General features: G+C 39.6%; 1 protein-coding gene across 1 annotated transcript; it reads right to left on the reverse strand.

Moving 5' to 3' along the window:
- Positions 1-26,645, reverse strand: trappc12 (trafficking protein particle complex subunit 12). The gene is made up of 12 exons (XM_026934025.3): positions 26,534-26,645; positions 24,401-25,630; positions 23,306-23,422; positions 13,486-13,599; positions 12,150-12,288; positions 9,614-9,726; positions 9,461-9,533; positions 5,791-5,864; positions 3,638-3,736; positions 2,557-2,660; positions 2,381-2,468; positions 1-1,416 (listed from the first exon to the last, which is right to left on the reverse strand). Exons 2-12 carry the CDS (start codon positions 25,619-25,621, stop codon positions 1,174-1,176), a joined length of 2,385 nt encoding a protein of 794 aa, XP_026789826.3. The 5' UTR covers positions 25,622-25,630; positions 26,534-26,645; the 3' UTR covers positions 1-1,173.
- Positions 26,646-26,713: the final 68 nt, after the last annotated feature.

The following is a 26,713-nucleotide window of genomic DNA, read 5'->3' on the forward strand; positions in this document are numbered from 1 at the left end:
TACTTCAAAATCAGCCGTGGTTTATTTAGATTCTTGAAAGAAATGTATGGTATAGTCAAGCGACACACAGTACAAACAATACACACTCGAATTCAGTTTTATCTATTGTATGTTTACAGTGGACTGACTGGTTACAATCTAATAAAAGGCTTTCCCAGAAGTTTCTCAGAAGAACTATAGCGCAAAGATCATCTTAATATGAAGTCAATAAATACAGTGAACTTTGTACTGTCCATGTCCCATGCTTAAGTTGCCCAGAAACCTAACTGACTAATCTAAACATGGCAGCTAAGGTGATGTAATAACATACGTCAAGTTAAGTAAGGAAATGAACAAGTATATGAATTCCCAGGGAGAGAATGACTTCAAGTAGACTTCAGGTCCTTATCCTCTTCTAAAAATGTTTTAATGAAGCATATCATGTTTTCAGCCTTGACAAAAATTCAGTAAGTTGTGCTGCTGGCGCAACAGAAAAGCGCTCACCCTACCATCCGGAGATCGCAAGTTTCGAATCCAATGATGCTGTCAATGACTCATACTCTTTCTCCTGTCAGTCACAGAGACAGTAGCCAATCACAGGCATCTATGAGCTCATGTATGTGGAAGAGGGAAGATAGCGCTTTCCTCTGAGTGTGTTACGCTGCCCTGCATTGCAGCATGAACAGCAGTTAGAAAAGCTGCAGACGGCTGGCTTCACGTGTCTCAAAGGAAGCATAAACACAAATAAAAAACTGATAGCCCAGATATAAAATCTGGCACACAGGCAACTGAGTTGTTTACCCTTTACAATGTATTTATTTATTTATTTTTTGAGAACTGTGTCCAAACTGTAATTTCTGTAATGCTGTATCCCACTCAGGCTATCTCCTTTACATATGCTAAATATTTACATTAATGTCTTTTTTTAAAATTGATTTTATATTCTTTCTCTATTTACATTCCCCTGCAACCTGATAGCATAGAAACATTGGGTTAAGAGTTCCAAATGCATCACATACATTAGTGTGAATACATGTCATTTCAGGTCAGCTTTGATTTTGGTCACACATAACATTACAAAGTCTTCTAAAAAAAAAAAAAAAAAAAAAAAAAAAAAAGATCTTGTTAATGGAGCTCATGTCACATCATGAAGCAGTGAAACAGAGATCTAACGCACTCCTGGTTGGTGATTAGTTACACCAGTTTGAGGCACTGCGTGTTGAAGCTGTCGCCCTCGCGCCCGGCCACAGCCTCCAGCAGAGCCTGTTTCTTCTGCGTGCTGCGTGATGATTCCAGCTCGTACATGGTGGTCAGGTTGAAGAGCACGCTCTCATGCAGGTAGAGCGCAGGGTCCTGCTGCACCAGGCTCTCCAGCTGACCCAGAGACTCCTTTAGGCGGCCCAAATAAAGTAAGCACACTGCTGCGTTGTTGTTCGCCTGCAGAAAGATGTGGAACAATTCATACAAATCTATAATCTACAGCAATCCCTATGTCCCCGTATTTATGTTTAACATATTTTATAAGATGTGACACATCTGGAAATGTAGTCATTACAGCATAATTCAGATCTCATCATGATATACTAACAAGTGAGTACTATTAAATGAGAAGGTGTATGTGGTTCATGAAAATATATGACTCATTTAGGACAATTACATTTGTAGCCTTCTAAAAGAAATTAAATTTTCATGCTTTTCACAAACTCAGATAAAAATATTGCTAAAAAATGCAAATCACCTCAAGAACTTGGCATCTTTCATCCTCCCTTTCTCTTATCTGCACTCAGTCATATTTTTATAGTTCTTACTAGAGTAGCCACTCTATACATCATCCTTGAAAATGATGAATTTGGTATGAGCTAGAGCCAAAAAAAAAGCACCAGCATTTGTACTAAAAAACTATGCACACATGGTGTAGCAGACCCAGAAGACACCCCATGTGAATGCAGACTATATTGGATTCAGATGCAGTCACACATGATTAAGCAACACCTACTAGGAGATGCTTGGGACACCAAAGGTTGACCGCACTCACTAACCAAGTTCCTCACATTATAAGTACAGATGTATTATTTCTATATAGAAATATTCAACAGCTTTCTCTAAATTTTTCACTGATAAAGGTGAAAAAACTAACATTTGAACAAAGGCTTTAGTGATCTTATTTAAAAACATTCAAACCAGATCTGTGCCTGGATGCGCAGATGAGCACAGACTAATACAATAGCACAAGGCCGCTCTGTTAAGAGTGCTGCTTCACACTACTGTCACAGTGTGTGCTCGTTTCTGACAATGTGGCAGTTTAACAACAAAGACACAAAAGTTTTTTCAGCGAAGCCTTGGAAAAAAGAAAGTCAATATCAGTCTGGCCTGATAATAACAGAAAATCTACCGTATTTACCACAGGATTGTTGGGATCAATTTTCAAGACGCTGGAGAAACACGTGTGGGCGTCTGCATAATTATTCTGGCTCAGGTACACAAATGCCCTTTAAAAAAAAAAAAGAAGAAGAAGAAACAAATATGAACAAATCTGAAGGACACAAAATAATCACACACTTCGTAATGCTGCATTACCTGTTCATTAAAATAGCCGTGTCATGAGTTGGTCCTTTTCCTTTTTCCTCACCAGCTTTCTCTACTTCCTGGAAATACTTCTCTGCAGTTTTGATGTCTCCAATCTTGCAATATAATCAAAAACATACTGAGTGCACAGATATGAAAATTACATCAATCAGACATATTCAGAATGCTGAAGCACATGTTGAGGTTTTAGAACATTCGTAGCTTTTTATAACACATAACATTCACAAAGTTTTTGTGATAAATCACATGGAAACAACCTACAAGAATTATCTGTTATCTATTATCATTAGCTAATGAGAAAGAAATAAATGGATTTTCAGCATGTTGTTACAGAGAAATAATCAATGACAGGAGATGGTGCGTCCTGACGTGAAGTTACATCATTTATGATTAATTAAAGAAAGGCAGTTCATTTTATCTGTTTATAGTTACAGTTAATGTGGCATGACCACAAAAAAGTTAGTTCCTATTATCACTTATCTTAAAACAGCTGTAATTAGTTTATTCTCTCAAACTCAATAAAGCAAAAAGGCAGCTAGTCATATTACTGAGAAACTGAAACGCCTACTGTCCACTTGAAAACTTAGTGATTTACAAAGCACTGACACTGGAGACTCCTTCCATAAATGCCTCCTTACCTGAAATATCACCCTATCAAAGATTATAAGTTTTCTTTTTTTTTAATAGGTTTTTTGGTTATCTGTTTATTGTTACTCGTAGATTATACGGCACATTTGCCAAGTCACTGTAAATGAGCTGTTACTATAGATATATGTTACTATACGATAACATATTAGAACTAGTGCATTAATATAAAACTGTGATTTGCTTGTTCAGTCAGTACTACTGTCAGAGCTCCTGTTATAGAAAATTAATGAACACCTTCTAACTAATCAGATTTGAGAATTCAACAGTGCTGTGGTATAATTACTAATATGCCAGGTTAAAGAAGTACTATAATCAAATATCCTTTAAAACGGCAACCTAGTTCCTGTGCAGGTAAGTCTTAATGTCTTAGCGGAAATGACCAGGGAAGCCTTGCGGAGACGGCAGATGTTTTGCCTCATCTCACCTGTAGGAAGATGCGTCCTATTCCACTCAACAGCTGCACTCTCTGCTGTGGCTCATACTGGATGATGGAGTAATATGTCTCAACAGCCAGCACATAGTCCTGCGTGTGTGAGAAGAGGGACAGTGAGAAGAAAACATACGAACGGTAGAAGGCAGCAAATACGAAGCAGGTGTTACATGCATCACATGCAAGTCGCAGAATTGTAGACTATATCTTTAGCCAGCAGATGGCACTGTAGCACTGCACTTCAGTGTTCACTCCTCTTACGACAGAGGAAATAAGCTAAGTGTAATACACAGATCCAGTTTTAACAGTCTGAAAACAAGGCTGCATTTTCAGAATCTTACTAAGCTAACAGTCCTGAGAATGGCGATCACTTTTCGGATTGGACGAATGATGCATTGCTTGAGTAAAGCCCTTTGCTTGTGACCCAATATCATACTGAAAGCTTATGTCTAGATGTTGGGACTGTGGATAGCAGTCAACCGGGTCAAGCAAACAAACAAAATGCCTCTCACTTCTTTAAAAGCGTAGAGGGGGAGGTAAGGTACAAGGACAAGCCTTGATTTATCAGACCTCTGCCTAATCCTCTGCACTTAAAGAGATATCTTTTGTCAAATCTGAAGTAGCCCAGTATATTCTGGGACAAATTGATTAATGATATAAATAAAAGAAAGCAAACACAAACCTGAACAATCCCACGCTACACTTAGTTGTGATGAAATATAACAAGACAAAAGTAAAATATGGTGAGACAAAAAAAAAAAAAAAAAAAAAAGAAAAAAAAAATTTCTTAGAAGAATCTGGCTTGCTCGTAGGTATAACATCTTTATCACACCTATAAGCATTTTAATTAATTGCAAATAATTCGAATTTTCAATACTTATACGTGTGGTCAACGATTTTTGGGAAGGTTAGCTGAAGCTAGCAGTTTTCAAAACTCAAAATCCAAACAAATACAGCTCCTCTCTTCAGTGTTCCCTCCTAAGCTCCGCCCCCAATGCTGTGAGAGCTTGACAAGTAAACAGACTGAAGGACAATGTGTCTTTATCCTGAACAAATATTTTATTGCCAGCTTCCAGAATGTAAATAGAACTTTGCCAAAAAAAGGGTTCTGAGCCTTTAATAATCTTTAATTTCTTTAATAATCATCATTTAATAATGATGATTATTAAAGAAACTTTAATAATCATCATTAACAGATGCTGTTGTGATGATGCACATAGCCTCAGGATAGATAAAAAAAAAAAAATTATCGACTGATCAATGGAAAATTCATCTGTCACACGTGTCCTATATCCCATACAGCTGCTTTAAGCCTAATTAATCCTGAACTATGGAGCAAATGTAGGAATGGATTAATAACTTTTTTTTTCAGACTGCGTAAGAGTACACATTTTTGGTACTTGTCGATACTGATACTGATACCGATACCGAAATGAGTAACCTTCTTAGTGTTATTCAGTCAGGGGCATCACAGAACACTTTATTTATATTGTTGTTCATATTGGTTGGCTGCTAGCAATTAACTCTTCACGTTCAAGACATTATGGCATTAAAAGTGATCTTTATACCTTACAGAGAGCATGAGGGAGGCCGACCTGAAAACATAGAGCAGTGTCAGCAAGTGTGTCATTAAAAAGGAGTACAAAGTTCCATAAATTGCACTTTGACTCTCAGGCATTGTGTAGGCTACGGCAAGCGAAAAGAAAGGAAGTGCATGTGTCTCAGTGCTCAGTGCTCGCAGAAATGAAATGCTCACTTCCCTGATCCACACCACAATTCACAGCACCTTGTGCTCATTTGTAATGACCACGCTCACTGATACTGCTCTGCACACTCATTAAAACACCATGCTTTATCAGGTTTCTTGTATTGGCTGCTGTAGTAGCTCCTCTTGATGGTCTTTACTTGTCGTTTCGTCTGTTCTTTAGTGCGACAATGTACACTAGGCTTACGTGGTATCGGATGTTGGTATCTGAGTATATGAGCAAAATACTTGACCATGACAAAATGATATTTTATTCGTGCTATCCATCCATGTCTTCTCTTGCTGTGTAACACTGCAGTTGTACACATGGCCATGTGGCGCACATATAAGCGAAACTACGGTAGTGCATCTCTGCAGCAGCTCTCTCCCGCCGCCCACATACCTTCATCATTAGCAGACAGTTTGCCATGGAGTACATCACCCGGCACAGACGTGACCTCCACAGCTGAATAGAGGCTGGGAAAGAGAGAGATAAAGACAGACAGAGAGAGATAGATAGAAGGTGAGAGAGAGAGAGAGAGAGAGAGAGAAATTGAGAAAACAGGCTAACCAATTGCATGTCAATTCCCTCCTCCCCCTCAGCATCACACCCTTTCCCCTGTCCAAACCATCAATTATTCTTCAGCAAGAGGGAATTATGGCGAAGGAGGGAAAGACACTGCGACAATCACATTCATTCTTCCCTCCGGCTGACTGTAGGCACCATCAGTGAGCGTGTCTGTTCTCTTATAATTTCTGTGTGTGTGTGTGTGTGTTGCAGCGTTCTGCTTGTGTTCATCAACAGAGAGCTGCAGCTCCACAGCATCTGGTGACATCAAAAGACTACAGTGAGATACAGAGAAATGAGGCTACCATCTTACACTGCTATCTGTGCAGCTGAAATGAGAAAAGCTACACAAGATGAAAGAAAGAACAGAGATTGTGTTGCTAATGAGCTGTTCAGAATGACAGACGATTTCTTTTCGGTCTGTACAAATATCTCTCGTTGGATGATTTGTTAAAAAAATAATAATTGAGACAACAATTATAGGCAAAAATCTACTCAAAATCATAGATCAAATACTGAAATCATTATACTATTCTCTCATAGTAGATAGTGTAAAAACACTTCTCATTTCTACTGAACAACAGAAAGTTTATCTTTCTATCTTTCTCTCTCTCTCTCTCTCCCCCTCGTGACAGTGTGTGAAGTGTAATCTCAGCATCTGTGTACATAGGTGCCAACACTGCTAACAAGAAAATCCTAGCAGGCAAAGAAAAAAAAAGAAAAACCTGACTTTTACCAAAAAAAACCTTGTGTATGCTGGTGGACGAAATGGATAGGATATTTTTTCTAGATGCGCGCCAAGCAACAGTAAGAAAACAACGAGGCAAAATTCAGATATTACCCCTACTTAATCACTGACTCGTCCATTTGTTTTACCAAAGAGACAACAATTCTGCCCACTTGTTTTCTATTGGTTCAGAAGAGAGAGGTCCATGAATTCACAGGTCAAATTCAGTCGATGTGAAGCAAAAGAAACTGCTACCAGAAATAAATATGCATTTTTCATGTGCCATGTCCTTTCCCTTTCACTGGATTACATTTTCAGCAATGTGAATGTTATTCGTGTTTGGTCTAAACATTGCTTTAACAAAAAAAAAAAGCAGAAAGGTGTAACAAAAAGGAATTGTAATTCACATTATTTTTTATTTCCAAATAGTTAAATAATAAAATATAAATGCCCAGACTGTCAATTAGCAGAGCTATAACTGTAGATCCCTTATGCTTATAAATAGATAGAGGTTCGCTCTCAAATTGATTTATCTCTATTACATGATCTTTCTGCAAACATTTACAGTAACTGTTTGTCAGCCAGTTTCTCACACTGACTCTATCCTATTTTAAGCTGTAGGCTTAACAGGAAGTATAACAAAAGCACCAAAATGATTTGAAATCGTAACCTCAGTGTGCTTGTCGAATCTTCTCTCTTGGCATTGTGTTTATAAATTGTTTTCCAGGGATCTGCCCTATGAAATGAGCTTCCCAAACTCTGAGAGCTTGCACTTAGATCTTTAACCTCAGACTCTGACCAGAGGGATACTGGTCATGTGCTGAGAGGCCAGCATCAGTGCTGAGCTGCCATGCTTTATTCCAAGCACAGGAGTAAGGTTGAGGGCAGCAGATGGGGAGAAATGGCATGAAGCTACTCGGCTGTCAGCACTCCGCAGCTTCTCTGGAGACACGTGTGTGTCTGATGGGAAGGCTACTACACTCTTCAGCAGGAACACAGGCGATGGGAGGGATGTAAGGGAGGAGGGAAAGACAAGTGGGCCAGCCATGTGGGAGATGGCATCACACACTCCAGTCCACTCCATACGCTCTGCGTATACACACATTTGTCTCTATTCGCCACAGCCGACACTGAAACTCTGGGTGCGAGAGTCAACTGATTTACTGATGTGTCAACTTTGTGCCCTGATACTGAAACAAACCTGGAATAAACACCCCAGCCTGATGCTCCATACTGTAATCCTGGTCTTTTAGTGAAAACACTCTTATACATTTTACAGATTTCCAAATGCAATTCTTCTTCATTAAATTATGTATTATTTAACTCTAGATGTAATTTTTTTTTTTAAATTTCCAAGCTGTTTTGAGCTTCAATGAAGTGTACAGTAGCAGGATCCTAACTTCAGAGAAATAAGTGAAACATCACAGAACTGCAGTATCAAAATGTGGCAAGTGTAAATTTCTACGTGAATGTAGAATATTTTCTGACATGACACATATGTAACAGTTTAAAATGTTATGCATACAGTAAGTGTAAGGGAAAGGAATGGTTGTGGTTAAAGTCTTCTACAAGTAAAGAGCAGAGAGGGCAGGTGACTGCATTTCATAAAAATAAAATGATTTTTGTATATAAGCAAGCGGTTTATAGCTTGATTGTCAGGCAAGAATATAGAAAGCTAAAAATGTTAATAATAAAATTAAAGGGAAATAAAAATTAACAAGCGGTGGCACGGTGGCAAAGTGGGGAGTGCTGCCAACTCACAGCTCCAGAGTCCCTGGTTTGATCCTGAGCTCAGGTTAATGTCTGTGCAGAGTTCTCTGCATGGGTTCTCTCCAGTTTCCTCCCTCCTTCCAAACACATGCTGGTAGGTGGATTGGCTACGCTAAATTGGCCTTAGATGTGAATGTGTGTAATCATGGTGGACTTGTGTATCATTCAGGATGTATTCTCGCCTCATGCACATTATTCTCACGAGAGGCTCTGGATCTACCGCGACCCTGATCAGGATAAGGAGCTTACTGAAGATGAATGCATGATGAAAAATAAAGTGATTTATCTACCAACTGCAAACAAACCTGTGATGATGACACTCTCTTTAAAAGCTGATCCTTGTGGGTTAAAACGCCCATAATTTTACATATGTACGGCAAAAAAAAAAAAAAAAATTACACCAATCTGAAAAAAAAACATCAAATAATCTACAATGGGGTTGAAAAGTCTGAGGCCACTAGTGAAAATGCTCCTATTTTGCATTCTTTTCTAATTTAATACAACAATTTTTATTACAAATTATATTTATATACAAAATATATGCAATATCTTATGATCCATTTTAGATCAAATCCATCAGTGTCATCTGAACACATGCTTCAATAGGTAAAATCTGTCCTTTTGTACAAATCAGTTAATATGGTCAGTATCACAAATTTGCTTACATTTAAATAGGGGCCTAGAATAGTGTGTAGTGGATATTTACTTCCTTCAAAATTCTAAAACCTTCTGTGGCACCCTCCCAGATTTTCAGTGAGGTCTCAGACTTTTGAACCTCACTGTATATGTAATCCAATTGCTGTTTTCTGGCAGATAATTAGTACTGCCTCACTTGTAAATCACTTGGATAACTGAATATTCTAACTTATTCTTAGGCCTCATACAACACAATGGCCCCATTTAAAACCCCATATTAATATCTTAGCTAAACTGCACAATGTATAAAAGTTAAAAGAGCATTTAATAGATGATGTAATATTTGACGGCGCACTCGTCTGAATGCAGTACCTTGTCTGTTTTCCTGAGTGAGAGTCATCATGCTCCCGTCCTCAGCCAGTCCTTCCTCCAGGTTAGCCAGGATCTGTTCACAGAGCACACCAGTTTCAGAGCAGAACAATTACAGCACAGACATTGTGATTGGAAAGTTCTGGACTCACTCACTTTCTGACAGATGCTTCTCATGCTGTGCAAGCGGTCCAGAGACTCCTGGGGCTTGTTTAAGTACTGAGGCAGTTCAGCATGCAGCACACGCATGGAGAACGGTACCATCGAACCTGAACGACCACAAACAGAGCACAGTCAAGTCAAGTACAAACACACAAAAGACTTTCGTCATTCCCTTTCACCTAGGGATGCATGATAATGCTTCAAATCATACAATCATACTTATTTGTGTTGATATTCAAATCATTATTATTTTTCTCAATTCAAGATTTTTGTTTCTACTCACAAACAAAACTCAGGCTTTTATTTTATATTTTTTTATAATTACAAAATTAACTATATGTAGTTTTACTCTCTTTGGTTCCTGACCTTTCAGACACTCTGTATTTTAAAGCTGTTAAAAACAGGTGTGTATTGAGACTGGGACCCTGCGAGACCAAAGAAAAAAAAATTACAGGAGTGGGTGGATATTACTCGCATGATGAGCAGACAGTCAGATATAAAGCTTGCAGAACAAAGAAAGGTCACACTCATTAAAATTGGTGCATATTGGATGTGGTGTGCTGCACGATGTGTTTAGGGCATATGGTGTACGTTGGGATTTACTGATTTGTTCATTCATCTCTCATTTGTTTATCGAGCTTAGGGTCATGGTATATACAGGATAAAGCAACTACTGACGTTCACTGGGGGTACAAACAAACTCAACCAGAGGGGGAGGAAAAAAAAGGCCCACACACCCCTCTACATTAAACCATAAAAGTAAGGAATAAAACATGATGGAGCATGCTGGTATAGGAAAACAATACTGTTTTTATGCAAAGCTGTAAAGTGACCCTGACACTGATTATTTTCCTACAGCACATTCCTCTTACACTAGAGCAACTTTGAAAACAATTAAATAAGTACATTTATATATATATAAACACATACACACATATATATATATATATATATATATATATATATATATATATATATATATATATATATACATACATACACATACATACACACACACACACACACACACACACACACAGACAGTTGGGGTCATAACTTTATATAGACCTTGCAGAATCTGGAAAATGTTAATAATTAAAAAATTAAAAAAAAAAAACAAAAAAAAAACAGTCGTTGATCGTCCAGGTAACAACACACACTATTAAGAATCAAGCGTATGTAAACTTTCGAACTGGTTCATTTGTGTAAATTCAGTTATTATTGTGTCTTGTGGACTCTATGTATGTAAACATCTGTTATGTGAAATAGCTCATTGAGGGCAGTACTAAATAAAAAACAAAATGCAATTTTTAAGATCCCTCCTATTTTTTAAAAAAATTATTAATGTTTTGTAGATTCTGCAAGGCGTATGTAACCTTATGACCCCAGCTGTGTATGTACATATGTGTGTGTATATATAGAGTTTATAGTTTCATTTACCGTCATGGAACACCTGTGAAATAAGTTAGTTGCCATTATCAGTTATGTAACACCTTTCAAATTTGAGAATTCAATAGCGCTGAAGTATAAGAAAATGAATTTTCCATTAACACAAAAGAAAAAAATTACTTTTCCCAGCTTAATCTTGTGCAGACCCACAAAGTACATTTAGCCTGCTTTCTTTATTGTCTTTAATGCCTCGTTAACTGCTTTTTCCACTACCACCTGTCTAATCGACATCCTCCAACAGCGTATGTATTAGTTGACGAGTCTATACAACCTCTAATACAAACACATGAGCACATGAGCCCATAAGGAACGGTATCTAAAGGTTAATCTAACCCAATCAGACAAGCAAAGCCAAAAATCTGTGATTGCTAATAAGATACGGATAATTAATCCTTAATTACTTTCACCTCTCGTTTTTTCCCATTTTCTTCTTTCTCTATCTCTCTGTCCAGTTGAGTGGCTGGATTTGATCAGACAGCTCTTTGACAAGATTAATGGCTGCGCTGACTGCCTGCCTCTTTAGACGACTCAGTGACACAGAGTCCAGTGCTACTGTGGACAAGGTTTAGCCCTGCACGCCTCTACATGGTAATTGTTTCTATAAAACTGAAATACACCAGTAACATGAGAATGTGTATCTTTGATTAGACTCATTTTATTTGAAAGAAAAGCCACACATAAAGCTGTCTTTTTGCTCTGGATTTCTATTGTACTAATCAGTGAAGTGTAACCTTGAAAGCACAAAAATACAAACACTAATGCTCAAAGAGACTAAATGGCCTGTGGCTATGACAAAACCCAATTCAGTTTCTGTATTATGCATGTCTTACATGCATACCTTCAAACACATTATAATTCCATTAATTTCTCTTTCACGCTTTGCCTCCGTCGGTTAAAAAGGCTTTCAAAGCCTCCTCTGCACTTCAGTGTGAGCAAACTGCTCAAGCCATTCTTTCAGTAAATGGGCACTCTTTATCTGGGATTTTCTTTTTAACAGGTGTCTTAATTCTCCCTTTTCTATAAATGAATGTGCTTTTATTGTTACGTTCAAACAGATGCATTCAGTCAGTAAAGATGCTACCTCGTCTTCCAGGGTACACTGTAGGGTAGTACTCGTAGTAAAGGTCCGGCTGGTCCAGATTACCAAACGGCTCAAACTCCAGCTCGGCATTTTGGAAGAGGTTGAGCTTAACCAACAGAGCCAGACGCACAAACCATAACTGCAAGAAAACACAGAGGATTCGTTTAAAACCAGTGAAATGATGATGAATGATGATTACTGAAGTTCTAGCACCTTTCTGAATCTTCTATAAAAAACCTGCAATTCTAGGATCCTTATAGAGCCAAGAGGAGAAACAACAAACAGAGATGGTGCATCAAAGTTAGACGTATCTGAAGACTTAATTGAACTCATTATGCTAATGTGCCTTCTGTAGCCTATAGGGCTAAAATGTTCATAATGAAAGTCAGTAGCTTTCCATTATCACAGAGAGAGTCAGCAGAGTGGAACGTATGTGTGCCACTGGAGGTCAGACATCAGAGAGGTGGAATGCTTTGATATAGCTGACATGGCAGGCAATGTGAGATCTGTGTGTGTGTGTGTGTGTGTGTGTGTGTGTACAGAGAGCCAGAGCTATTTTGCTACTTCAAAAACAATCCAAATCTTATACCAGAATTGAAGTGCAACCAACTCACTAAAGTGTGTTTGTGCACCTAAAACATTTTTTTCTCCAGTTTCTCCACAATTTGACCAATTCCCACCCACCAGCCAACTCTCGCCTATTATACAATGGTTACCAGCTGGAGAGGGTGAAGGCTAACACGTGCTTCCTCAGAAAAGCCAGCTTCTGCCCTCTTCTGAATACATGAGCTCACAGATGCCCAAGAGTAGCTACTGTCGCTGTGATTGACAAGTGAGAGAGAGAATGCCATCCCTCCTACCCAGAAAACATGGCCAATTTTGCTTCCTTTGCTCCTGACACTGACGTCTGTAGCATTGTGGATTCTTTTTCTGTTCTCATATGTGCAAAAAACAACATTTAAGATAAGCTATTAATACATTTATTATAAATAACATCCTACACTGAGTACTGCATACTGTAACATGACTGGGTGGCGTGATGTTATCAACCCAAAGTTGAATATTTTCCAATAATAGCACATACCAGAGTGCTTTATTCCTGAGTGAAATTTTGTATTAGTTCTTGGACTTTGAATTCTTTAATCTACTGTACACACAAAAAGCTGTCATGCAGTTTCCACATTCCCTCCAGTTTTAGTAACAAACCCATAACGCCGGCAGTGCTTAATGTTGCTAAAACCTTTAGTAAGTCATTATTCCACAGGGTCTCCAATCTGGCTGTAGCATGTGTTGTGCTGCGCCTCCATATCCCAGGGGGCCGTGGTGCTGAGCTCACCTGCAGCGTGTCGGTGGTGTGGGTGCTCGGCTGGCCGCTCTTGCCATAGCCTTGGCCGTGAGCCGTCAGCAGTCTGCCCGTCAGGTCCACAGCTGCCCTCCAGTTCTTTGTGCCCTGGTTAGGAAGACGTGACAGAGAAATGAAGCCATTAATTCAGCTGCTGTTCACAAAGGACAAGGTGATGATACTTATATGATTGTTTGAGGACAATTCTGTCCCTGTGATATAAACACTGGCCACACTTCCAAGCACAGGCTTTACTAGATCACTGCCATCCAGCAGAACAGCAGCATGGAAGCAAAACAATCTATTTCTATTATATTTCCAGTCTCCCAGACTACAGTGTTCCTCCCTCAAACCTCATACTCTTTCCCTCAGTCTGCATTTACTGCTCCTTTTTCGCTTATTCTTTTCCATCTTATGCATATTCTTCCTGCATCCCTCTGAGCGCTGAGATTTGTGTCCTGCTCAGCCTCTCCCTGTGCCTCCTCCTCTAACGTGTCTCTCTGGTTCTCTCTACAGCCCCAGTGCCTTTAAATCTTCATTAGGGTGGGAAATGAAGCTGAAAACGACTGGCAGGGAAATGGGCGAAAGCAGCTGCAGCCGCTGAGACAGAACATAAAAAAGTCAAGGCAAGTGGAAATGGGGGTCCATTATGATGTACTGCAAATTCAGGGGTTGCAAGGTACTCACAAAATAGATAAAATAAAACATTTGTTTTATGCTTTGCGTCAAAAAGGACACAAATATGATACGGTTGTACACTGTATTAAAATACACTGACACGGGCTCAACTGGGATACTAGAGGTACACTCAGTACTTCGTTTGCATTAAGATGCTGATATCTTTGGGAGTGGTGGTCTGTATATATTCAGTCATATAATCAGCAGCGGACAAACCCAAATCAGTACCAAACCTGGGTGCCCTCTACGTACAGATTTCTTAGGCAGGTTATTAGGTTTTTATTCATAGTTGCCCAGTGGATAGGTATGTATGTTTTAACAATCATAAACAAAAGCCCGCTACTTCTTATTGACTTCCACAAAACAAAATATTTCATCTAGTGTGATGTTTAAAACGTAATGTGATTAAGGGGCAATGCTATATCTATAGCATGAGCTACTCGTTCTCATTCCCACTGCCTGCTGCACTACACACACTGACTGAGGCATGATCTGGCTGAGTATAGAACGGTTTTACTAATTAAAACCGTTAATTAGCATGCACCTATGCCAAATGATTTTTTTTTTTCTGAATTTGGACCATGCAAGTATGTGGAAACTCTGATGAAACTAAATAAATGAAAATATAGTTGAAAATAAGATGAAAATAAAGTTAGGAACAAAGTCATTATGTAACTCTCCAGCTAGTACAGCACACCTTGGGATCGACAGTAAATGAAGACACTAGCCAGACTCGAATGACAGTTCATAACTGAAATATTGGCCAACAACCTGCTGACTTTTTGCTCACTTCTGAAATAATACCAAGCATTTTAGCAATTCAACAAGACGCAATCTGACCATGTAACCAGAGTGACACAGAAAGACAGAGTTGAGCAATTCAGCTAGCTCGCAAAGTGATGACATCCACTATGAGATTTTAAGCAAACCCGTGGATTGAAAATAATAAGCAAGTAGCCTGTGCTGGTCTGAAAGAGCAAATTGTGCAAATAGTTTGGGGCTTCCAGATACAGAGAGAGACAGAATTTTGGAAAAAGAGAGGAATAAAGAACACGAGGACTGCCCTTTCCATCAGGAAGACGGGAGAAGGGAGTGAAGCAAACAAACACCGCAGCCTTGATGTATTTCTCTGTAGGCTTCTGTGCTCACACTCCCTCTCGAGAGAGATGGATTGCAGGTGCTCTGAGTTTAGCCATGCTGTAATTGAAACACTCTTCACATTCTGTATTAGGCACTCTCAACCCTTAGGCACTCTCAACCCGCTCTGGATTAGTCTTATTATCATGGGCTCTTCACAGGAAGAGGCTTTGAATTGCCAATGCAGTTCATGTTTGTGCTTTCACCACATTAGAAATGGAAATGTTTAAATCTATATATTACACCATGACATATTGTGTGGCGGTCTGAGAAAAACCTATTGGATGTCGTTGTGGCCGAATTCTGGCCAGAATATACAAAATATCTGTCTTCCCAAGCCACCACACTATATGTTTTCACCATACATTTGCAATATATATTATTTTGAGTGGAAAAATGCTCAAATGCCAAATTATTTATACGCCTGGTCACGTATAGAGTATGAGGCAGATGAAATTCACAATATTGCAGACTAACAGTTTAGAAAACTGTTTGGATTGTTAGGAAAGTGAAACACAATCCATATTTCTTAAATTAGGAATTAAATTATTGGGTTCCCAGATGGCACAACAGAAAAGTGTTAGCCTTTTCGTCGGGAGATTGAGCGACTAAATTCCAACAATGCCACAGCCATATGTGTCCTAGAGCCAAAGGGAACAAAATTTGCCATGCTCTCTGGGTGGGAGGGATGGCATAATTTCTGCCCCCTTGTCAATCACAGTGACTGTAGCCAATCACAGATCTCTGTGAGCTCAAGTATGTAGAAGAGGGCAGATAGTGCTTTCTTCCAAGTGTCTTACGCAGCATTAACTACTGTGCAGCATGAATAACATATGGCTGACTTCACGCATCTTTGAGGAAGCACGTGTTAGCCTTCACCCTCCCCAGTTGCTAGCTGTTGTATGATAGGGGAGAGCTGGCTGGTGGGTGGGAATTGGCAAGTGACCAAATTGAGGAGAAAAATGGGAAAATCAGAATAATATCAGAAAGCAGCACTTTACTTATACCTGCGTAACCATGCAGGAATGGACTTGGTTGCATTAAACATGATGAATCAGCAGTACATCTTTAAGATGATTTAAGATGAATTGCACAGTGCATGGTGTTCAACCATGCTCCACTCCAAACATGAACCTTGGCAAGAGATTTTTTTCCCCCACATTCCACATAGTTCTCTAGAGCAGACTGTTGATATAGTACATCCCCCCATGCGTAGTTTATGGATTAATTTAGAATTTTTCTGAAACTACTGATTGCAGCATCAGAGCTAGCTGATAAAAGGTCAATACAGAGAACGGTTGTTTCTCCTGTAAATTAATTTCTGTTTGTGCTCCTCAATAGACTCTGCTGAAAATACTGGCTTCTTGTAAGTAACAAACTCACAATGGCAACCATAAAATTACAGATACAAAAACACAGCACTGTACAGCTCTGCTTGTACCGAAATACAGTGACCCACTGTGCTGAAATACACCATTTGAAGGTAAGATTAATATCTTTCTGACAAGCCCTGCATCCAGAACAGGTAGATCGACACAGAATTCAAAAATGAAAGTGTCTTATTTCCTGCCTCACAGCCTGGAACTGTTCGATTAAAACGGCTCTGTTCTTTCATAATGAAGTTGGGCCTCATGGGGAAAAGCCTCAATGACTAGACTCTGACAATTCCAACTACAGCGGAACTAATAAAGGTCCTAAAAAATCCAATGTACCCTACAGCATCTGCAACACCGGCTCACATCCAGCTGCTGACTTCTTTGTAGAAAACATGACTCCCGATGCCCAAGTGCAATTCACACCGCCCTCATCTGAACCCACACTTCATCGTTCTGCTTCAGAGATTCAAGATATCTGCACTCCCAAATACAAAGCGTAGAGGAGATGACTGTGCTGGTCGAGAGAGAAGGAAAAAAAAAATAAAATCTGAGCCTTTTTTTTTTTCCCTCAGTGCAGGCTATTAAGTGGGAGTTAGGAACATTTACAAAGAAACATCAGGCGACTCTGCAAATAAGGCTGAGCACCGGATCAAAACAGGTGATTCTGTTAAATAGCGCAGCTCCTTCATTGAACGCAAACATAAAGAAACAGATGAATGTACACTGTTACCATCCTACAGAAAGAATAGCAGATTAAGAGCATTTTCCCTGATGCACTGAAAAAAAAAGAACCTATTGCTGGTAAAAATGACAAATTAAATAAAACATAACATTAAAAATCCCTGTTAAGTCGATACACCAAATAATGAGAAAATTAATGTATTTAGTTTGTTCAGAATGTGCTAGTTTTTACAGAGTTTGTGCCACAAAAATCAATATATATATTTTTTTAAACTTCAATGTTTATGGAGCTTTAGAAATAGAAAAGCACCACTTTGCTTGGGATGGCACAAATAACACATCAACCCCATTAGTTTCTGTTGGCACCAATCCTAAGCTTCCATCAGAAACCATTAAAGTGGAATCTTTGATACTGAACTGAAGGACTAAATGAAAAAGGGAAGGGAGGTAGGAAGAAAGGAAGGGAGGAAGGAACAAAGAAAGGAAGGATTTATGGAAGAAGGAAGGAAGGATGGATGGAAGGGAGGAATGAAGAAAGTAGTAGTAGAGGTAGTAGTAGTATACTTTATTGTCCTCGAGAGGAGAATTGTTGTGGACTACATGTTGCTGCAGACATACAATAAACAGATAATAATAACAATAAAAAACAATGATACAAAACAATGATGAAGGGAAGGATGGATGGACAGAAGGAAGGACCGATAAAAAGAAAGATGATTGAAAGAAGGAAGGGAGGAATAAATTCAGAAACTGATTATCCTGGTTAGGGATGTGACGAGTGTGCAGGAGTAATCTCTGAAAGGGATGCTCCATGCACACACATTCATACTTGGGGACAATTTACAGTAGCTAATCCACCTAGCGGCATGTTTTTGGAAAGTGGGAGGTAAAATGGGAAAACCTGGTGAAAATCCTTGCAGACATAAGAAGAATATGAGGATGGTAACACAGACAGTAACCTGAGCTCAGGACTGAGCTGGGGACTTTAGAGCTGGGAGGCAGCAACACCGCCAAAGTACCACCCAGGTTAATAATTGAAAAGAAAAAAAATTGGGTTTGTGCAGAGAAAACCAAACCAAATAAGCTTTCACTCTTTTAACATTCTGATATACTAAACTCCTGTGATATACTGTGACCACTGCATATGGCAGATTAAAGGCTTTACTGGAGTGATCTTATTAACTACAGTAGAATTTGGGTTAGTTCTATATGCTGTGAAAAATAAATTCATATTTAGCATAGCGTCGTCGGTTCTTGTTGTTAATTTGGTCAAATTGCTGCATGCCTGTAGCATTTCCCAAAACACGGTATTGTTTACAGCAGGGGTCGTCAACTAGTGGACTGTGACCTAGACGCAGACCCAGCAAAATACTTCAGCAGACTAAATAAAGTTGCAGGGACGATAAAGGTATGAAAAAAAACCCTGATGACTCTAGTTTTCAACACATGAACCATTACAGCTTCTGTAGCAGATCCTCTGCTGTGGCTTTTCCAGTTACATACAGTTATGTAAATTATTTAGCTGAGTACAGCTCATCAGACCAGAAACTAGCTACATTAAGTCTCTAGGGCAGAGTTTTCAAAAACTTTCTTTCTCTCTCTCTCTCTCTTTTTTTTTTTTTTAAAAGTGTTTTCGTACAGGGGCATATACGTTTATTCACCCTGTGTCAAATACAAAACACATAACTTGTCTGCTGAATCTGTGGTACCAGTCAAAAATGGAAACTACAAAACAAAACATAATGACTTCTCTTATTTATAGCCATAAACTAATCATAAAATAAACATTAAAGGTAGTCGGCGCCATTAAGTCTAGCTGTTTATGTTGTAAGCAGAGAATTTTATGTAACAGGACCTTCACAAATTTTAATACCCCTAGTTTACAGCATTACAGCATTGCTGTGGCGATAATAGACTAATTTTAAGAAATCGAAGGCGAAACACGATTTTGGGTATTTCATTTCTCTTTAACAATACTACTTTATTCTTTATCACATCAATCCTCTTCACATTCTTTCTTGCTTCTTTCTGGCACCATGCTGAGACACAATAGTGACAATTACAGGAGCCCTATCGCAGGCCTAACACACACACACACACACACACACACACACACACACACACACACACTGCAGCATGAGTCACCCATGGAAGCTCTGCTGCAGTCAGTCTGGTCTGGTTCTGCCTCTGGGAAGAGAAGCCACAATCTCCACAAGCACCAGAACAAACATGAGCAACCAGACATGTGGAACTGTCATCTGGATTCACACATCAGCTCCTAGCAAAGACTGCTTTGCAAGGAAAAAAATCTATTTATATATACACTGTGTGCTTATATAAGTGCGTCACTTGCGCTAAGAAGTGTAGGAGGCTTCACAGTTAGAGAAGCCGAAAGAGTAGAATAGAAAGGTAAAGAGAGAGAGAGAGAGAGAGAGAGAGAGAGAATTAGTTTGAACTTCTCCTCATGAAGTACTTACGTTAGCTGTAACCTAGTCACTTTTCTTTAAGGCTGTTCCTGATGATCATAATACAGACACTGGTAAACTCATTGTTCGTAACTTCTTAACGAAGACGTTACATTCTGGAATTTGATCACTGGAATTTGATTGCTCAATCTCCATCATTAGGCTTGTATGACACAGAATGTTCCTGCTTGTTCAAATCAAGTGTCATAACGAAGCTTGTTTAGGTATAACTGTCCCAGATATCATAGCAGCTTATATCAGTTTCCGTTTCAACAATCAATTATGAATCCACGCTAAGTTACTGTCTATTAAAAACAAACAAATAAACAAACAAAAAATCTTCAACAGACTGACACTCACTGGCCAGTTTAACAGGAACACCTGTACACTTGCACACTCATACAATTATCCAATCTGTAGCTCTAAGTATAATGGATAGTTAAGCCTTTTCATGTCTCTCTGTTATGGTCATGACAATCCACAAAATATTAAACCATTAGCTTCATATATATATGAAAGTTAGCTGTGTTTCTTTGAATTGACTGTATTGCATAATTTATATCCCAGGAGTAAAATATGGAAACCAACTGCTCTGTTTCACAGGCTACGAAAGCCTATGTGCTGACTTAGAGCACACCTAAAAGCAGGTGGGAGCCATTTCAGAGTTTATTTGCAATTCATTTATTATTTGCAGTTTAGTTGCGTTGCAGAGTTTAAATGTAGAGGTAACCAGAATCTAAAGAGCTCTATAGTAAGGCTCTTTCAAAACGTGAAACAATCATTTGAACATTTGACCAGACTGGCTCTGAACCCATTTCTAGGTAAACAAAGATATTTCTCAGTGCTAACAGTTTCAGCGTATTGAAGTAAACGCCCATGCCCTGCAATGTCCTGAGCAAAGCAAATAACAAAATAAGTCTCCCACTTGCAACGTTTTGAGCTGAGCCTATAAAACGGGGATAGCTGGGATTAACTCAAACTGCCCCACTGGGGATGCTGGAGGGAGCGGCACATCAGCAGAAGCAGCTCTCTACTAACTCTCTAACCCTGAATCCTACACACACACACACACACACACACACACACACACACACACACACACACACAAAAACTGGACTTACGCAGTATTTCGTGTATGTTTGTCTGTTGTTGAAGGGCATGGGCACAGCGGGGAAGGCTGAACAGTTCTGACCTGCTCGTGTGTGTCTGACAGTTTTGCTTGAAAGCAGCTCAGTGATGCAGTGAGATAAACCCCTTAGGCTACAGATGGGAATACAACCTCTCTCTCTCTCTCTCTCTCTCACACACACACACACACACACACACACACACACCTCTAACAAAGAAGCATAGTTCTCCAGGCATCATACAGGCACAAAATGTTGTGTTTTGTTCACAGGATTAGCAGAATGTCCTTCTCTTGTTTTCAACCTGCAGCCCCCTAGTGGACAATGGTTGTACTGCAGGAAGGTGCAGCACGGAAAGGGGGGGGGGGGGGGTAGTAGTTTTTAACTTACAAATATTAATTAAAAATATGTTATTATCCAAGTTTAAATAACATAATGTTAATATGTTTACTTTATTTGTAATTATTTCTGAAAAAAAAATAAAGGAAATCATTATCGGAGTCTTGCCGGTATAGGTTATTATTGTATACACAGAAAACTTCAAGTTTGACTATTAACTGTAAGGTCTTTCTGAAGCCGTATTGTGTAGGCCTGCATTCTCTAGATGCCAATGGTGATTACGGTGCTGCAACAAGCATGTTAGCTTTAAACCGTATTGGACCGCGGGTGCTTTAGGGCTCAGCCAAGTGGGCCTCGACCTCTGGTGTGGCATATTACAGACATAAATGGAAGAACGAAAGATCTTGTCTTGTGTGTTTACAATCCACAAAACAATAGTGCAGATGAAAAGCACAAATTTGAGGTATAGTTTAAGAAAATTTTAACTGATATTCCAGACACTACAATGTATTACCAAAATCCTTATAGTAAAGTCCACTCCACCGCCATCTTTGCAACGTTCCCCAGCAGCTATTTCCAGGCATCACAGCTGGAAAGACTGATAAATAAAAAATATATACCAACAGGATGATGTTTCAGATGGGGTGAAGGTTTGACAATCCTAGCCGTATTCATGGCTGTTTCTATGCTAATGGTTCCGTGGTATGGTAATTGTGACCATCAATCCCAAACGGCTTTCTGTTTCCAGACCCTTTCCTATTGTTGCCTATTATAGCTCTTATCAAACAAACTAATGACTTCTAGCTGGTTTGTCACGTTGCTACACACCAATGTGAACACACTGTAATCTGGCTGTTACAGTTTATTTCCATTACACTTTACATATATTTGTAAATATCATATTATCCAGAGTGCTGCCTTTTACTATTGAATGAAACCTGAATCTGAGGTACATTATACTGTATGGCCAAAAGTTTGTGCACACCTGACCATAACAACCATGTGTTTGCTGAACATCCCATTCCAGATTTAGTTATAATAACCTATTATAATAACCTCAACTCTTCTGGGAAGGATTTCCAACAGAGTGTGGCTGTGGGGATTTGTGCTCCTTCAGAACAAGAGCATTAGTGAGGTCAGGCACTGATGTAGGAGTGAGGAGGCCTGGTGCACAGTCAGCGTTCATGTTCATCCCAAAGGTGTTCAGTGGGGTTGAGGTCAGGACTCATTTCATGTGTAGGACACTCGAGTTCTTCCACTCCAACGTTGGCAAACCATGTCATCATGGACCTCGCTTTGTGCAAAATAGCACTGTGATGCTGGAACAGGTTTGGACCCCTTAGTTCTAGTGAAGGGAAACTTTAAAGCTACAGCATACAAAGACATTCTATATAATTGTGTGCTTCTGACTTTGTGGCAACAGTTTGGGGAAGAACCACATATGATGGTCATATGATGTGATGGTCAGGTGTCCACAAACTTTTGGCCACATAGTGTAGGTCAAGTGTGTAGTAATTTAATCTAGCTAGCAATCGTCAAATATTCTAACGGTAACCTCTAGATCAGATAGTTGCTTAAATACTTTCCAAAATGTTTTTCTTAGGTTAGTAAAGTAATTAAATTTGCAGAGGTAAATTAGATCTTCTATTATCACAGGATTTGTCACATCCCGTTTGTGCCACTGCCTTTCTTTTATCTCCTCCTCAATAAACCCCAGGGCAAAATTACGGCGTTTGTCATCACTTCCAAGAAGCGTTTCTTCTTCCAACTCTATTAACTGTGAAGGTGCCATTTTCAAAAATGTAGAGTGCTCCACATTCTACAGGCTAGTTATGGACCCTAGGTTGGTAAGATTACTGCCTGTAATTTTAAAAAAGACGAGCCAAATTTCACGTTCACCTTTAACATGATCACCTCAACATGCTGAATATTTACTGCAAGATGTGTTGCTTGCTTAGCCTTTCCAAAACTGCAACTGGAAGTACAGAGAGGGACAGGAAGGATGACTCACGATCAGCTGCTTGAGACCCAAGAAGTTCTGCTCCACTGAGTTAGCAGTGAGAACTTGCCTCTTCGTCGCTGCCTGGTCTCCAAGGAAACGCAGCATCAGGTCCTTCACTGCATCACCCTGCAACATACAGAGTGTGAGTTTTACACCCTCTGCTTTCTCTCACGCTTCCTAGTTCCTATGCTGATGCAGTCAAAGCAAAGGATCCACATTAATCAACTGTCATGAACCCAAAAGCATCTATGCACCCTTTCATGACTTATGGAATATTAAAAGATTTTGTCAAATAGCTGGAAAGAATTGGGATTAAATGGGTTAAAAGATTAAGATTAAATTCATAACAATCCACTACACAAGGTTATTACTGTGCTTTATAACACAGCAATGGTGAATTCTCTAATTTGATTGGTCAGAAGGCATTGATCAATTTTGTATAACAGCAGCTCTGACTGTAATCCCTGCTGCAAATCACACGTTTATATGAATGCGCTCATTCTAATACGTTATCGTTTCTATAGTAACAGCTCATTCACAAGGACTTTTGGAATGGCGGACACTCCAAATAATTTGGGACTAATAATAAACAGATTAAAACGCGTGTGTAATTGTTGACATGGTGAAGCTTTCCGAAAGGAGAAGTGTCAGAGCTTTGGATAAGGCTGTTTTATGAAGTCTTCTGGATAAAGGACATTGTACATTACGGTTTCTCAGTAACAAGCTGCATTTTCTTTTGTCTTAGTACCTTACTTACAAGAGGAAGGGAGAGAACGACTGTACATAGTTGCTATATCATAAAATGGAATGTTTCACGGACATTAGATGTAACTGTAAACGGATAAACACTATGATGTTACGTAATTGTTTGCAAATTGCTGTGGTATAAAAGGAATAAAACACTTTGTGATGCAGAGTGCATTGGTTTGCATTATACCAACATGTCTTTGATTAGTTTCCTATAACAGCACATCCCAAAGTGTTTTATTCCTCACTGGCCAGCTTGGTGCCAATAAAAACTAATTTACTAGCATTACGTAATATCATTGTCCCTCAGACCCCCCACCCCCCCCACGGGCGCACACACACACACACGGCACTGACCTGCAAATTGTCAAACTTGAGTCCGGGCATGGATAGCCTCTCCCTATCTACATGCACAGGGTTGACCTGCTGAGTGGCCACAGAGATCAGAACTCTCCTGGTCTCCTCAGAGGGAAGCCAGGCGTCATATCGTCTGTCCACTTCGCTCATACTCAGAGCACTCGCAAACGGATCATCGCTGCCTGAGAATACCGCTTGCAGCTTACTAATAGTCACTACAGGTTCTGCAGGGCCTGTCACAGGCCTCGGTGTGCTCTCGGGAGGAGCCGGACTGAAGTAAGTACTGGCTGTGCCTCCATCTTGAAGAAGGCTGCTTGAGCCTGAAGAAAGCTGGCGCTCAGGAGGGGCTGGGGACTTCGGTGTCTCTGCGTTTGGGTTGCTAACTGAAATGAAAGATGAGGATGTTGTGAAGGAGTCAAAGAAGTCTGAGGCGGGGTTAACAGTGCCATTATCAGTGAAGAATTTACTGAGACTGGGACTGGGCTGAGATACCAGAGGCACTAGTTTATTGGGAGTTTCATTATGGCCAGTTGTAAAGCTCGGGGATTTGACCAAAGTCGGCTGAAATCCATCAGGCACCAGGGACTGTGCTTTATTCTGCATGGCTTGGCTGAAAATAGTGCACACTGGAATGGGCTCGTCTTTAATCACATGCTTGGCTATTTCAAGCTCCGTTTCCTCAGCTTTGGGGCTGCTTGGAGCAGGCACCGTGCCTGTAACAGCCTCCTTTGTGCTGTCCTTATCATTTTCCTCTGTTTTCTCCTTTTCAGCTAAAGCTGGAGACATTTCAGATTCAACAGTATCATCAGGTGTGGCCTGTTCAGTTCCAGCCTCCTCCTTCTCCTCTTTTGGGTCATTCTCTTCATCTTCTTCAGGCTCTTTGGAGTCAAGGGACTCCTTGTCATCTGTTTGCTCTAACAGAGAGTCAATAGGAACATCTTCCTCTTCACTGTTGGGGGAATCGGAGATCATGACGCTCTCCATCATCTGATCGTTCAGCTTATCCGTGACGCTCACAGAAGCATTGCTGTCATCCTGAGGGGAGATGAACGCTTCTACGTCCAGGTCAATGCTCTCCTCTTGGAAGAGAGCGTCTGTAGTGTCGGGGTGACTGCTCATAGCGGCGGCGTCTGAAGGTGCTTGGACTGCCGGAACGTCTTTCTCTAGTCCGGCTAGATCTAGAGTCGAAGGCCTTTGAGCTGCATCCTCACCACTATCCATGGCTCTCGCCTGTCATTCAAACACAGTGTGAAATATGATCAGTGTTTCAGATATTTGAAATGATGTGAAAGAGTAGACTCTAGAAATATTATATTGCTGAAGTCATGCAGAAGCATTAGTGATATTTTTAGACCTTTGTCTTGTACAATTTTCTTAAACACTGTCATTATTTTATTTGTTGTTTTTTATTCTTTATTTTCTATTGTCTGAGCGGTCACTACTGCAGCATCTATAAGAATTTCATTGTACAAGGAAAGATTGTGGATTATGACTTTTAAAACTTTAATCAAGCTGCATTGGAATTATTATAAAACACCATTACCCTTTATTTATTTGGTTAATATATTTCTGGAATTAGGTAAGCTAGCCAAGCTCTTGTTGAACTAAAGGAATAATTAACCTTAATTTTAACTTATAGTTGAATCTCAGTTTACATAACTAACTAATAAACTAGCTAGCTGTGACACTTACCTAGCTGGGCTGCGTCCCAAATATCTCTTTAATAAACACGTAAGTAGTCTGTACAAAAAACATTGTCATACCCTACACTGTGCACTTTCATAAGGAGATTAGAATGGACCCTTGAAATGCATGTTTAATAAAGAGATATTTGGGATGGAGCCGACAAATATCTCTTTATTAAATATATAGTTCACTAAGTATGCTGTAAAAAGCATTATGTCATACCCCAGACTGTGCACTTTCATGAGTAATTCAGAATGGATGCATTTGTACTTCAGTCCTAGCAGCAAGCTAGATAGCCGGCTAGCTGTGTAATGGCGAACCTTATCTTTTTAAAGCGAAATTTCTTCCCCCCAAAAATAACCCAACACTGCTGAAGCCGCTTAAGTTATTACAATGGCACACCTTTAAACGTTTTAAAGATAACGTTAATAAAAACAAAACTCTTACCTTCGAGTCTAGCTGTCACTAACCGAACCTACTCGCACTGCGCATGCGCACCACTATCACGCGCATGCCTACAAGGCACACAGAAGACTGGAGTAAACATACGCATGCGCCAAGTCAACAGGATGACAGGTTTTACGGCATCCGAGAAGGATCAAATCTCATACCGGAAAGTTCGTTGCT

This window comes from Pangasianodon hypophthalmus, chromosome 10 (assembly GCF_027358585.1).
Source record: "Pangasianodon hypophthalmus isolate fPanHyp1 chromosome 10, fPanHyp1.pri, whole genome shotgun sequence".
Taxonomy (NCBI): Eukaryota; Metazoa; Chordata; class Actinopteri; order Siluriformes; family Pangasiidae; genus Pangasianodon; species Pangasianodon hypophthalmus.

Bases quoted from the DNA above. Each gene is read 5' to 3' on its own strand.
- trappc12 (XM_026934025.3), bottom strand. From the start codon at position 25,621: ATGGATAGTGGTGAGGATGCAGCTCAAAGGCCTTCGACTCTAGATCTA. The intron at 9,534-9,613 runs GTGAGTGAGTCC...CTCTGTGAACAG, and splicing joins TGAGAAGCATCTGTCAGAAA to ATCCTGGCTAACCTGGAGGA. The intron at 2,469-2,556 runs GTAATGCAGCAT...TTTTTTTTAAAG, and splicing joins ACGGCTATTTTAATGAACAG to GGCATTTGTGTACCTGAGCC.